Source organism: Macrobrachium nipponense, chromosome 26, assembly GCF_015104395.2.
Source record: "Macrobrachium nipponense isolate FS-2020 chromosome 26, ASM1510439v2, whole genome shotgun sequence".
Lineage (NCBI taxonomy): Eukaryota > Metazoa > Arthropoda > Malacostraca > Decapoda > Palaemonidae > Macrobrachium > Macrobrachium nipponense.
In genome coordinates, this window is record NC_087215.1 from 23,212,469 (window position 1) to 23,227,709 (window position 15,241).

A 15,241-nucleotide genomic window follows, 5' to 3' on the forward strand; every position below is an offset into this window, starting at 1 on the left:
TAAAAAGGATAGACAGAACAGTTGCAACAGGGAGGAAAACTAAACGAACGCGCTCACAACGAGGGCATCTGTGGAAGTGGCAATCGTTCTCGGGTACTCACCAGTATGCAGTCTAGTGTGCTGCTGAACGTGCGACAGCTGTTTGAAGCGTCTGTCGCAGTAGGAACACTTGTACGGTTTCTCCCCAGTGTGGACTCTGATGTGTTGGACCAGCTGGTGGTTCGAAGAGAATGATTTTAGGCACTGCTGGCACTGGTGTGGCTTCACCTCACTCCGGTGCGCCTCCCGGCTGTGCATCTGCATGGCAGACTTGTGCATAAATATCTGCAAGAAGAAGAAGACGCGTTAGAAAGCGGGGAAGATCCTGGACCGTCTCTGGTTTTGGTCTGAGAAGCCAGTTCATGAGACTGGGGTTCTCAGTAGTAATTAATATAATTATAACAACAACAACAACAACAGAGAAATAACATCCTCAATAGACCTTCTTGTAGTGCTGTACCAAGGTCACTACATGAAGACTATCGTTGATTTTATGTCCATTTACTTTTAACATTATGGTGATTCTTAGAAATAACAATGATATGCATAAAAGTTATGATAATACTATGTAACAAGAGATATGTTATTATTCAGGTAGCCTATCGTAAAGTTTATAAGATATTTAATTAGACAGCTGGAGGAAGAGTCTCATGCACAAGAAATGTTGCACAAGATATCAACAAACCTTTAGGTAGTTGCGAAAAGACTTCGCAAATAATGTAAAAGCCTCTGTCTGACCATTGTATTCACCAATCCCAAAATTTCCTTGCTAGGCAAAACCTCACCCACTTCTCAATGACTTAAAAAAAATTCAACTCTTCACATCTGATAAGAATTGTACAAAATATTTTGTACTAAAAATATTACAAGAATAAATCGTTTCTCATAAAGGGTAATCAACGACGTTCCTACCTTGTTAAAAGGTGTTTCGACGATTGTAACTTTTTAAAAAGAAAGACAGAAACGTATACTTTGATAAAAAAAAAAGGTAAGCTACATTATATCTAATTATCTATCTATCTTATATTATAATATATATATATATATATATTATAATATGTATGTATATATATTAATATATCTATATATAGATATATATATATATATATATACATGGTCTTCAGTTTTTATAAAATCAGTTCAAAAGAAAATAAAAATTACATGGTTGTCTAGTAGATTGACCTAACTGAAAAAACACTCAATGACCACGAAAAAAAAAACCGGTCAAGATAACGCAAACAGATATAAATCCGCAAAACCAATAAAAAAAAACATACACACAGAAGAGAAGACGCCTGACGAAGAAAGAAAACCAACAGCTTAATCCCACCCAATGTGTCCGAGTCACTCATCCAAAAAAAATAATAAAAGTGATGTGATTAAAATCCTCATTAAAAATCCCCATATTTTGGCACACTTGCTCTTGGGTCACAATTTTTCATGTGTAATGGGTTTCGAGTTGGCCAGAGGCCCTCCATCCGTTCCACAAGCTTTCGGGCGATTTCTTTACGCTCCGTCTCCCAGACGATTCGGAGGGGGGAGGAGTTCCTCAAGCCGAGGGGCGCCTCCGGAGGGAATGTCGCCGCTTGGAAATGCCTTCGGACGACCCTGGGGGGGGGGGGGAGGGGCGGGGGAAGGACGTCCAAGCATCATACGGAATGGCCGTGAAAATACTAAGAGCGAAAAAAAAAATTTTCGCCGGAGAAGCGGAGGAGGAGCTGAGCGTGGATGGGAGGGAGAGGGGAGGGGGTGGGGGCGGGGCGGGAGGGGGGGACGTTAGTAGGTAGGCTGGCGCTCCATAATAACCTTCGCGCGATATAATACGGCAACAAATGAGAAACATTAATGAAGAAAACGTTGGCGCTGTCTTTTAATCGTTTCCGTTGAACGTTTAATGATATCCCATTTTTCAGCACCTGCGGGGATATGCCTATAGTGAGAGTGGTCCGGTAGAGGGGTGAGGGGATGGGGGGGGTGAGGAGTAGGGGGATTTTGGTGCTAGGGCACGTGGATTAGGGAAGGAGGGGGCAGAAAAAGGGGGTTAGGGGAGCTTAAGGGAGGAGCTGAGGGCCTGCGAGAAAAATCATGAAAAAAAAACCTAGTCCTGAATTAGATTAAGAGGACAAATGGGAAGATTAGGTTAAAGCGAAATAAAAACAGAGAAAGAGAGAGAGAGAGAGAGAGAGAGAGAGAGAGAGAGAGAGAGAGAGGAAGGGAAGTGAAGATTAGTTTTTAATGAGACAAAAACAAGGAAGGAGGACAGCCATTTATATAATTTACAAGTAAGACAAATGCCGAGAAACAAAGGCTTTGGTAAGGAGAGCGAGAGAGAGAGAAGAAAAAAAGTATAAAAAAAATAAAAAGGAGATAATCGCATTGAGCAAAACTAATGCATAAATTGGGTTTGAATTAGGTAAACGATCCCAGCTGTCGTTTTACGCGGAAAAGCGAGAATTACATATAAATATACATTGGCAGTGACGACGACACCGACGCCACCTCAACAAATTACATTTGATGTCGGGGTGAAAATAATGCCCAAGTATTAGCTGATAATTATGCAGATTATCGGAAAAACGCCGCGTGGCATTGACGCCCGATGCTGGTGGAATTATCATATGTGACACCGGGGCCAAACTTATTGCCGGCGCAAGAATTGAATTAATTTAAGCAAATGACGCGGCCACTTGCAATATTTTATAATTGGCGTAGATAAATGTTCGTTTCCCGGACGGATATAATACCTCCAGACGGGACACAAAGGCAATCACATTCCGCAAGAACTTTACGCCCTTTCGCCGAATAATGAGATTGGGAGCAGCGCTCCCTCGCAAATTGCTGCTTGCCCTATATTTATGAACGCCGAGGCATACATAAATATATGCATACTTATATGTATATACACATTTTAAATAAATATATATATATATATATATATATATATATATATATACTACACACATATATATATATATATATATATATATATTTGTGTGTGTGTGTGTGTGTGTGTTTATGTATATATGTATATATATAAATGTGTGTTTAGCAGATATGTATATATATAGTATATATATATATATATATATATATATTCATATATATATATATATATATATAATATATAATTTTAATCATATATACAATTTTATTTAAAAAAAAGTCAATTAATTCACATACTATTCCTCGCTATTTCTCTCATCCGGACGCATCCTTTCTAAGCGTTCGTTCAGTTTTCTCTCCGTTGTAATACATGCATTACGCAAATATGCGCGCTGAACAACAAAGAGGGCTCTATTGAAACACTACGAACAACAAAACTGAAAGAGCGCAATGACACTGAATTCTTAATATTCACTACAGCACGGCGTGGTGGCTTGCTCTATAGCCTTCAGCGTGAAACCGCTGATATAATTGGGATTTTAAAGCATTTAGTGCGTTGGACCAGCATATACTGGTGTTGCCTTACCCTCGAACTGCCCTTTCTCTAAATTGACAATAGGTAGAGTAATTGTTTACGGTGCTTGTTATATGGAACTTGCGTCGCTTATAACCTTTTGATTATACCCGCCTGAACTACATCTACCGCCAGCCATGGAGAAATAAGTGAGCTTTGAATCAATTTCCTTTTCCGTAACGATGAAATACAATAAATAAGCAAGCCTCGATGTACATAAGTAACTGATCAAATTTTACGAATCATTTGACGTTGAAATTTCTGAAGAGCCAATGATGAGAGTATTAAATCACAAAGACTGATTTGCTCGATTATACAGACCGTAGTTACATTTACTGTAAAAGTATACTGTTTCACCTTTGATAATTCCTGAAGCATAATTCTTTATATAATGGTATAATTATCAAGGGGATGTCATAATCAATCCTATATTAACAATAGTCATAAAATACCAAGTGACATTGCTCTTTACTTCTAAGTATTAAAAAAAAATAAAAATACTGCAAGGTGAAATCAGTCCAAATAAATTCCGTACACTTTTACGCATATTGGCTACAGGTCTATTATCGATACGGACCTATGAAAATTCCAAAACAAATGACTATGAATACAATTTCAACGAAGTAACAAACAGATTAATCAAAATATATCGGCAGACCATACCCCTATAGATGGAATAATACATATATTATATATAATATATAATAAATGTATATATATACACATACATATACACATACAGATGTATATATATAATATATATATATATATATATATTATATATATACACACATATATATATATCTATATATAGTATAAATATGATATATATATATATATATATAATTAATATAAATATAATATAATATAATAATATAACACGGCACATTCAATTAGAATACGGGAGCACCCAACTGATTAAATACGGCACTAAATAATGCCGCCGACGTATATGGATTTCACATCGAAAACAATTTTTCAGAAACGTTTTCACTCTCATTTTTCGCGTCATTTTGGGAGGGTCATAATTTATATTTCTGCCATTTACGGATTTCCGGTGTCTCTAATTCTTTTTTTTTTTTATTTATTCAATAAATAGTTGAATTTTTGACGCGGTTTCAATTTGCGGCGAATATACTTACTTAGATTCGGTTTATTATAAAAGTTTTTTTTTTTGGCCCCGTCTTCGAAATGTGTTTTAGTGAAAAGTGAATAACTGAATGAAAATAATATTCTTGGCATCAAATATGGTTATTTTGAAATATAAAATAGTTAAAAATCATATATATATATATATAATATATATATATATATATATATATATATATATATCTATATATTATATATATGTATTCATATATGTATCTTTATACATTTACATATATGTGTATACATATGTATATATATATATATATATATATATATATATATAATATAGCTATATCTAATATAATATATATATATATATATATATATATATCTATATAATATCTATATATATATATATATATATATATATATATATATATATATATGTATATATGTATATATATATTTATATATATATATCTATATTTCTTATATATATAGATATATATAAATTATATAAAATAAATATATATATATATATATATATATATATATATATATATATATATATATATATATAAGTATATATATATCTGAAACAGTAACTTTCAAACTACACCACCACAGAAACTTTAACTTCATAAACACATCCAGGTGATGCCGCTATCTCACACAAAACGAGTACATCCTATTTCATTTTGAAAAGATTTCGCTCATTTCCGTTCAACTTCATTCAGCTCCGTCATAAAAACAGGACTCAAATAAGGCTTTATTTCTTGATATTACTCCCACGAAAAAAAGAAAGATAGAATAGGTTTAAGCGTTCAAAAATACGAAGCAAGCGCAAAAATATGGCGAGTCATCGCATTTGTCATCGTCATTATTATTTTATTTCATTGTTATCTTCTGAAGGAAAGGAATTCCAAAAGAAGAAAGAGAATCGTAATTCACATTTCGGAACTGATGCTGTAACTTTTGCATTGGTCTCTCTCTCTCTCTCTCTCTCTCTCATACCAGCAGCAGCTGTAAAATCTGCCCCCAAAGTAGAGGTAAATTATTCCTCAGACGACCAGAAAATCTTTTGAAAAACTTACTCTTTTATCAAAATTTTATGATTCCTCGACCCCAACCCATCTCCCACCCTTCCAACCAGGACAACCCCGCCCCCTCTACCCTAAGCTAAATCTCGCCACCTTACTTTAGACCGATTTTTTTTTTTTTTGTCCACCGAGGCAACTGTTGTTTTTCTTCATTCTTTTATCGCATTTTCCCCTTCCTTTAGTTGTATCTGATTCTCTTTGGAGTTCATAATTCAAACGTTCATTAGATCCTGGAGACTCCGAACTTCTCTCCAGAATGGCGGAATGAGTGAAGCTGGACTGTGTGCATTACATGTGCTTCTGGGATAATTATCGACTTTTACCTCCGTTTTTTATTTGATGATCTCACGTCTATCCTACTCTCTTTTACTGACGTTATTCTACCGATGATCTCATCCACATTCTACCTTTGAAAGGGCTACGTTATCGAAGCCCACTTTTCTATTTTCCCCTTATATCATCACATTTTTTTTATCGATTACCCTTAATTATCTAAATACTGAGTATTTTACTCACACACACAAAATTATCATTTGCATTTGGGGACGTTCTTCATCAGCCTAAATACGAAATTCCGCGAGAGAGAGAGAGAGAGAGAGAGAGAGAGAGAGAGAGAGAGAGAGAGAGAGAGAGAGAGAGAATAATCAGACCGCACTCAATAGTTTATAACTCTCCGCCATCAATCCTTTCCTCCTACTATTCCAGAATCCTTCCAGTTCGCCTCGTCCATTCCAGTTCTTTACTCATCTCCCACCGCTGTCGAAAACGGCACCGGGAGTGCGTGCGTAAACTAAAATAAAAAAAAGAAAAGAAAAGAAAGAAAAAGACACTGAAATAAAAAAAATTTCCGTTGAGCAATATCTAATGAGAAGTGTCGGGACACAGTCGGCTGAGCCCATAACAAAACCAGAACCTTCTAAAAGAATCAGGCGGTGGCCATGACCCCAAAGTCACACCTTTTTCGCACTTTTTTTTTTATTTTTTGTTTTTTAATCTTTTTTCTGGTTCCTCTTGCTTGTTGCTACAGTATAGTGCCGTGGATTTCGATGACGGAAAATGACGACTATATCTATAATTTAAGAAGTTAACAGATCAAGTATATAGTATGTGTATATATATATATATATATATATATATATATATATATATATATATATATATATATATATATAATATTATTTCGGTGTACGTATAAAAAGCTAGTGGCATGGAATGGAATATGAGATTTAGGCTTGAAGCCAAACACTGGATTCCAAGGGATTATTCAGCGCTGTAATGAATTTGGTTTAAGATGAATATTTACGGTGATTTGGGTTTAAGATGAATATTTACGGTGATTTTTCAAAAAATGCTTATGTAGCTCAATATGACCGAAGAATGCTGCGACTATGTGTAGTAGATTCCCAAATTGGGTTTATCGATCAATACACTATTTTCGAACGTCCAGAAAAAAAAAATTATTGGCAATACGATATTCCTTGAAGATTTTTAATTCTCTTTCAGGTTACTGATTGATCCAGGAAATGCAGAATCTCAAGGAGCATACAAGAACTAACTACAAACAGAAATCCGATAAACAATCCAGGGAAATTTACAACCACTATTTTGAATCGTTATTTAAAAGCCGCAGATAGCGATACGACACAAAAAAAGTCGCATTAAAAGGAATAATAATGTATTGGTAAAACAACTTGGCACACGTCAAATTACACGTTGGCGTAGCTCATACTAGATTCCATAGAACCAAGTCGGCGGTAGAAGCCGCGACAGCCAACGAAAGTATAGTAGGGTCCCGAGTGGCACTCACACCAAGAAAATGGTGGAAGCATACACAGCGATGAAGGAAATACTACCAAGTCCGCCGTCTTTTGGGGGATGGCGAGGGCTATATATGGGAGGGCGTGGGAGTGGTAGGGATTCCACAAAGACCCGCCGCCCACCGCTGCTTTTCGCTTTTATATAATACAGCTCATTCCATTCCCTAAAAACCGCTCGCCCCCCCCCACCCCCTTCATAGCCCCCACCTCCTCATTCTGAAATCAACCATCCAATCACACATTTCTCCTCCCCACACTCCCTCTCCCCCCCTTCTCTCTCTCTCTCTCTTCCCTCCCTTCCTTCCAATAGGCTCAAAGACCACATCCCCATCCGACGATGACCTATCCCTTCGCCAGGAGTTCTTAGGCATCACATTTGACTTATAAGTAATACTAGATAATTAATACTTCTTGGAAAAGCCATTTGGTACTTTCTCGCATAGATAAACATCCTTTCTTAGCATTCTTCTTATTGTTAATGATTACTATTCTTCAGTTATTCTATTCTCTTTGGTTTAAAAGTACTGATACATCATATCTTTATATATCAAATATACGATCACTGAATGCTCTTAAATATCATCCCATTTATTCTCATATGCCGTTAAGGTATGATGTCGCGCCTGGTTTGTATAAGCAATAAAGCAATGTAAGAAAAGGGTCAAGAACAAAAAGAAAAATCTACGATGACGAACATTATATAATTCATACAATTACATTCTCTCTGTAGCGCTACGATCACCCCCCAGGCCAGATGACTACGATTCGACTAACTTCAAGTTTTGGCAAATAACGACTCCACAAACAATGTCATCGATAATTAACCTCCTCGAAAGGAAGTACCCGGAAGTCAAATACAGGAGACACAACCATGAAAAAACAGGGACAACGAAACAAAGGGACAACAAATTGATTCAACCCTTCAAGGACAACGGAAAACCAAAGAAACCGACGGGAGAACGAAACAAGGACAACAAAACACGGTAAAACCTAACAAGGACAGCGGGAAACCAACAAGATCATCGGGGAAAAAAAAAAAAAAACAAGGACAACGACACAAGGCAAGACCTATCGAGGACAACGAAACACGGAAAACATAACAAGGACAACGGAGAACCAAGAGCGGCGAAAACGAGGGGAAGCGAAGCGGAAACCAGCAAGGACAACAGAGCCGAGGAGAAAACGGAAAAGAAAAAAAGAAAACCGAAGAAACCCCGAACAAGAACAGCAACAAAAGCCGCAAGAGAGAGAGAGAGAGAGAGAGAGAGAGAGAGAGAGCCGCGATGCGTTGCAATAAGGCCGGAGACCGATCTTTCCATAAAGCGCCGCTAGCGACCATTTCTCTCTGTTTACGGCTTGATATGAAGAGTTTCCCGGCCAAGACAGTGGAATCCCGGCGGGGCGATTAAGATCCACTTACCCGCCGTCCGCGGGACGACTCTCGACCTTAAGGCTCGACGGCTGCTTTATAACCCCCGCCTCGCCTTGGGCTATTGATAAATGCGTTGGCTGAAATGAATATGTCTTATGCCATGGAAATAATGAAGTTATTTTATGTGGAGTATGTAAAAGGCAGTAATTAAACCATCTATAGACAGGGGAACACCGCCGACTCGCTCTTGTATTTCAAACGTGAACATGACGTGGCCCGGGGGGGCGCGAAGCCACGCAACGACGAAACATGTATACATGTATATATATGTATATTTAAATACATCGCGGAAGAAAAGACGGACAGAGGAGGGAATGAATCTGTTGCGAACGGTTTGTATACGGAATTAGCGCGTAAGGGACGTCATTCAGAACTTTCTTCCAATAGAGAGAGAGAGAGAGAGAGAGAGAGAGAGAGAGGAGAGAGCTCCTTCTCATGTTAGTAACCACCACGGAAGGGAGGCGCTTTTGAAGCGTTCTTCAGGTATGGTAATGAAAGGATATATAAATTGGGAACTTTCTGTCCTAAGAACGTGAAGAATATGCAGCTGAGGACAATAAGGACGAATTCATCCGAAACCCCACTGGATTACTAAAACTATTCTTCTTTTAATTTCTCTCGGTAGTCAACGTCAATTCTGATTAGACAAAACAAAAACAAAAATTAATGTCCATAAAAGGAGATGCAATGCCATTTGAAATTTTTTTTCAATATCACAAAAAGAAAAAAAACTGCAAATGTCGCTTGCATATATTATGGCGTCCACGGTGCTTTCCAAATACAATCTTCAAGGATCAAGAATACATTATATTCCTTTCAAAGAAGCCTTTTCTTATTTGAAGGAGAAACGACACAAAAGAGAGAGAGAGAGAGAGAGAGAGAGAGAGAGGTTCTCCTAATTGAAAATGCTTGTTGTAAAGACTTGTAAATAGCTTGTATATTAATCATGCAAAGACAAGCGTCCGAAGTGTGCACAGAAAGAGAGAGAGAGAGAGAGAGAGAGAGAGAGAGAGAGAGAGAGAGAGAGAGAGAGAGGTAAAAGCAACAAATAAAAGGAAACAGGCGATAACTCGGGGTATTTATCTGCCATCTTGCATCTCGACAAACAAAGATCACTGGTGCTTTTCTCACGCATTTCAATTGTCTGGACCTTTCTCTTGCCCACTCGCTCCGCTCTCTCTCTCTCTCCCTCTCTCTCCATACAGCGGCGCCCTCTCTCTCTCTCTCTCTCTCTCTCTCTCTCCTCTCTCCCTTTGAGGACCCTCCCACCCTCCTTTTTTCACTCTCTTTCGTTATCATTTAGGACTCTGTGTTCGTGTGTGTGTCTCTCTCTCACTTTCCTTTCCCTCTTCTCTCTCTCTCTCTCTCTCTCTCTCTCTCTCTCTCTCTCTTCTCTTTCCTTTCTCTCCCTTCAGGACTGTGTGAGCGTCTGTGTGCCTTCCTTCATATATACATTAACGAGACTGACGAAATAAAAATGCGCAATCAGCATTAATATAATTATCGGTGACAGAGGGATACGGGAATTTAAGCTTACGATGCAAATTTTATTCTTTTGCTGATCGTCTCATTGGAGGAGGAGGAGGAGGAGGAGGAGGAGGAGGAGGGGAGAGGAAGGAGGAAGGGAAAACAGATAGATTCTCAGGTGAAGCGGAAAAGGAAGACTTAGAAAGGGCTTTAAGAGAACTAATTAGGCGACAAAGAAGACGGAGCGCAAACGAAAATAAGTTAAAAAAAAAAAAAAAAAAAAAAAAAAGACCTAAAATAGCAGAAAACGGTCAAGGAAACGCGACGTAAAAGACAATTATATATAATTTTCTTTGTAAGAAGATCAGAAATCACAGAAAATGGTTAGAGCAAAACCGAAAGGTTATATTAGTCTGCGGCAAAAGTCGCTATACAGCAGAAATACTAAAACGAATTTTACGGTTACTTAGAAAAATAATAAAGTGTATTTGATCGGAAAATCATGAGCTGAAGACGAAATACGAAGAATAAACAACAAGGCGTGATCCGACCTTCAGCTTACTCGGGACGAGTGCAAGATTCTCCCATTTCGCGTGAATTGCAAACATTACGTTCTTAACTTAATGTAAATTAAAACATGCTAAACTCTACATTCAAATAGAGCCTTGTTTCACCAACGAAAATCAAAATAAATACGCTACGCCTTATAGCAAATAAATTTGCTGTACTGTTTGGCATGCGCATTATTTATTTATTTTTTTTTTACATTTTCATACTAATAAATAAATCATAAATATCCCATCCTGAAATTGATGTATCTTTAACTCCACGGGAAACCATTTCTTTTTTTTTCAGACCCTTTTAGGCACTTCCGTAGGCTTACTTCCCGAGTAAGCGAAAATCATGAACAAAATGCCGTAAATGTTGACGAGATAACAATTTATTTATAGGAATAAAGAAGAAAGGAAATCACGGATAAAATGACTAACTTTTCCCCCTCGTCATAATTAGCGTCTGATAATTTCCATCGACTTCGAAGCTCATCAGAGAGAGAGAGAGAGAGAGAGAGAGAGAGAGAGAGAGAGAGAGAGAGAGAGATGCGTTGTTATAATTTCTTCGAGAATTGCAATTCATCAAACAAATAATTGTTAATAAACGATCATAAATGTTTAATAACAACTGTAAATGCGAAGGAACAAAAAGCAAACATTAATTTTATCCGCACCATTTATTCCGAGTAGGGTAATTAGGATTTATTCGATAAAACAGTTTCTCGATTCCAGTAAATAAAGAGATAAAGATGAAAAAAAGGGAAAAAAAAATTGGCGATGACCGAGACAATGATTGTCCAGATCGAAATGGAGTAAAATAATCAGAGCATCAACGTAAATATCAACATGTAAATCATAATAATAACACAAACAAAATGAATGAATAAGTGATTTAATGTAAACATAAATATAAACGAATAAAATGAATGAATAAGTGATTTAATGTAAACATAAATATAAACGAATAAGGAAGATAAAACCGGGACGTCTTGATACATCTTGAGGATGATGTGGTTTGGCACCTTCCGTACTACGTTACGAGATCGTTTCTTACTTCCGGGGAAAACAGAGAGAGAGAGAGAGAGAGAGAGAGAGAGAGAGAGAGAGAAAGACTGGCAATTATGTGTTATAAGCGCCCTCCCTCACTCACTAACTCAGGCACAATATATATTATCTACATAAAACTGAAAGAACGAGAGAGGAGAGAGAGAGAGAGAGAGAGAGAGAGAGAGAGTGATAAGCGGGTTAAAAAGATAGTCTCAGGAGCGAGAGAGAGAGAGAGAGAGAGAGAGAGAGAGAGAGAGAGAGAGATAAGCCGGTTAAAAAGAATCTCAGAAGCAAGAGAGAGATAGAGAGAGACAGAGACAGAGAGAGATAAGCGGGTTAAAAAGAACAATCTAAGGATAAAGTCTGAGAAGCAAGAGAGAGAGAGAGAGAGAGAGAGAGAGAGAGAGAGAGAGAGGAAAGGGGAATAGGGGTGTAAATATCCAGGTCAAGGCTTGTATAAGAAGACGGTGAGGGAAAGAGGTGTTGAAGCTCTGAACTTTATTAGGGTTAAGAATTAAATAGAGGGAACTGAGGAGGAGGAGGAGGAGGAGGAGGAGGAGGAGGAAGGAGACAGGGAAGGGGGTTGTAAGGGGAGGAGAGGGTGGCAAGGGGAAACTTTTCGAGGGGAGCTGTGGGTAGACGAAGAAACGAGTTTTTAAACTTTTAGGAAGATTCCAAGGAAAATGAAGAGAGATTGCGAATACAGTAGGAATAATGCTGTTACATTGAACACACACTTGAACGCCCATTACACACGTATATATAGACACACTAACACAGGTGCGTGTATGCGTGTGTGTTATATTAAGCATATGTATAAATAAATACATAGCTATTTTTATTTTATATATATATACTAATATATATATATATATATATATATATATATATTAATATATATATATATATACATATATATTATATAAATATTCTATCTATCTATCTCATATATATATATACTTATACACATATATGCATGTATATATACATACGACTACCTTAAAAATCTTGCTTTTCATAAGGACTAGCACCCAAACGCACATTACAAACAATCCGCATAATTATAAATCCTCAATATTACGATATTAAAAAAAAACTTCAATGATATAATATATAAAAAAAAAATCCAAGCTGAAAACTCAAAAGGTACGAAAAAATGTCTCAAAAAAAACAAAAAAGTTACGGAAGAAAGAAGGAATAAAAAAAAAAAAAAACTCCGCTATAACTTATCAGCAACAATTTCTTGGGCGACGATCAAAAGAGTTTCGACTTGATTAGAAAAAAAAAACTCAGCTATGCTATTTTTCTTATGGAATGAAGAAGTTAAGAATATGCCAAAGAACATCATTATCGAAAAAGGAGGAAAAAACTCGGGGCGATACTGCGAGCAGAAATTTTATATATATATAGTATATATATATAATAGATATATTATATATCTATATATATATATATATATATATATATATATATATATAATATATACTACTAATTACTGGCAATTTAGAAGCAAGAATCCATGTCATTCCAGGCAATGGAGGACTTAAAATAAATGAATAAATAAATAAATAAATAAACAAATAAATAAGTAAATACGATAAAAATAGCAGCATTCACAATAAAATAATTGAAATGATCAACATTCGCAAACGCTAGAGACATTTATACATTCATTTCACATGTTAACGAAAGTGCACATATACATGTGGAAGTGCGTTTATCGATATTTTTCAAGCGAGTCCATTTATAAGTTCGTCTTTGTTTCCATTTATTTGCTGGCTGTTGTATTTTCATACTCATAGCGATGCATTGCATTACTATCCTCCCCTGACTGAAAATAAAATAAAATAAATAAAAATAAAATAAAATAAGAAAATTAAAAAAGAAAACTGCATCCATACAACTAATTATTGATAACGATATCGCGAGGCCACGAACACACACACACACACACACACACAGTGTATCACTCAAATGGTCATCCAGATATCCGGAGTTTTTGAGACGCCAGGTCCAAACTGACCTAACCCCGTAATCGGCTTAGCCTGAACAGAGCAAATTAATACGGACATTAATCGGGCTGGTGTAGCAAGTCGGGCTCTTTTCTCTCTATGGCTATGTCAGGTCAAACAAGGCCACGGGAGGGGGGGGGGAGGGCGATCCCCCCTCCCTCCCCACTACCCAACATCCTGCCCCGAAAAGTAAAAAATTTATATAAGCAATCAAGTCCGTGATTGCCGACATCTATAAATAATTGTGCGTTCATCTCGCTGATGATAATATTGATGATAAACAATGATGAATTTATCATGCGGCAATTTGAGAGATCTCGCGTCGGGGTGGTATACCTATAGGGCGACTGGATCGGACTCGTACGAATGAAATGTATAATTTTTCAGGATATTTTTTAAAGTGAAGATTTTTGGGGTGCGTATTTATCCGTAGGTGAAGTTTTACAAAGAAGATTTCCAGAAATCACACTAAGATAACTGCATTATTTTCATAATTTAACAAGGAGTGTATGAATTTCATATCCATTTCATGAAAATTGAATTACAAAATTCTTTTAATGAAAACGTGAGATTTTCGGTATTTGTAAGAAGAAAAATGCACCACTTCACATTTTCACGATTCATCGAAAAGATACAAAATGCTCATCATTTCTGAGAAGGGAAAGTATAGTTCCCATAATGCCGACGATTAATGCTTGGGTAGGCAACGATTTTCCAGAACGCTTAAAAGTGAATGAATATATACCTTTCGTAATTCCCATACAGGAAATATACCATTTTCCAACCTGCGTCGAAGTACACACACACACACACACATAATAATTTCCATGCAGGCATCAATGCATAATCAGGCGGAACAGAAGAATCGCACAAACGCCAACTTCTGAATTATTTCCGCCCAGTTTTCCGAATAAGATCGCCGAGCGAATGCGGATCAAAAGCGGATTTATAATACAATATTTGCAATGCTCCGTTGATGTTTGCACAAGGAAAAAAGCAAATATCCCGATATTTCAAGACTCAGCTTCGGCCACGCAAATGTTGGGGAAGTCGGGGCGAAGGTTTCCAGGGGCAAAATCTATTTGTTGACGAACCAATTCGCTGAAGAAAGGGAGCCGGCGACTCGGCGACTCGGGGCGACCGACCAAGCGACTGACGAAGGCCTCATCAATTATGGCTGGCAAGAATTTCGCAAGCACAAAGGAAAAAGCGGCGAAAAAATATCCATGG

General features: G+C 37.0%; 1 protein-coding gene across 10 annotated transcripts in view; it reads right to left on the reverse strand.

Moving 5' to 3' along the window:
* LOC135200070 (protein glass-like) overlaps nucleotides 1–15,241 on the reverse strand; it is a 1,678,662-nt gene that overhangs the window by 142,214 nt on the left and 1,521,207 nt on the right. For all 10 annotated transcript variants that reach the window (XM_064228352.1, XM_064228351.1, XM_064228350.1 and 7 more), the window contains one exon: nucleotides 102–324. In XM_064228352.1, coding sequence (XP_064084422.1) covers nucleotides 102–324 — 223 coding nt within the window. The remainder of the gene's footprint in view (nucleotides 1–101; nucleotides 325–15,241) is intronic.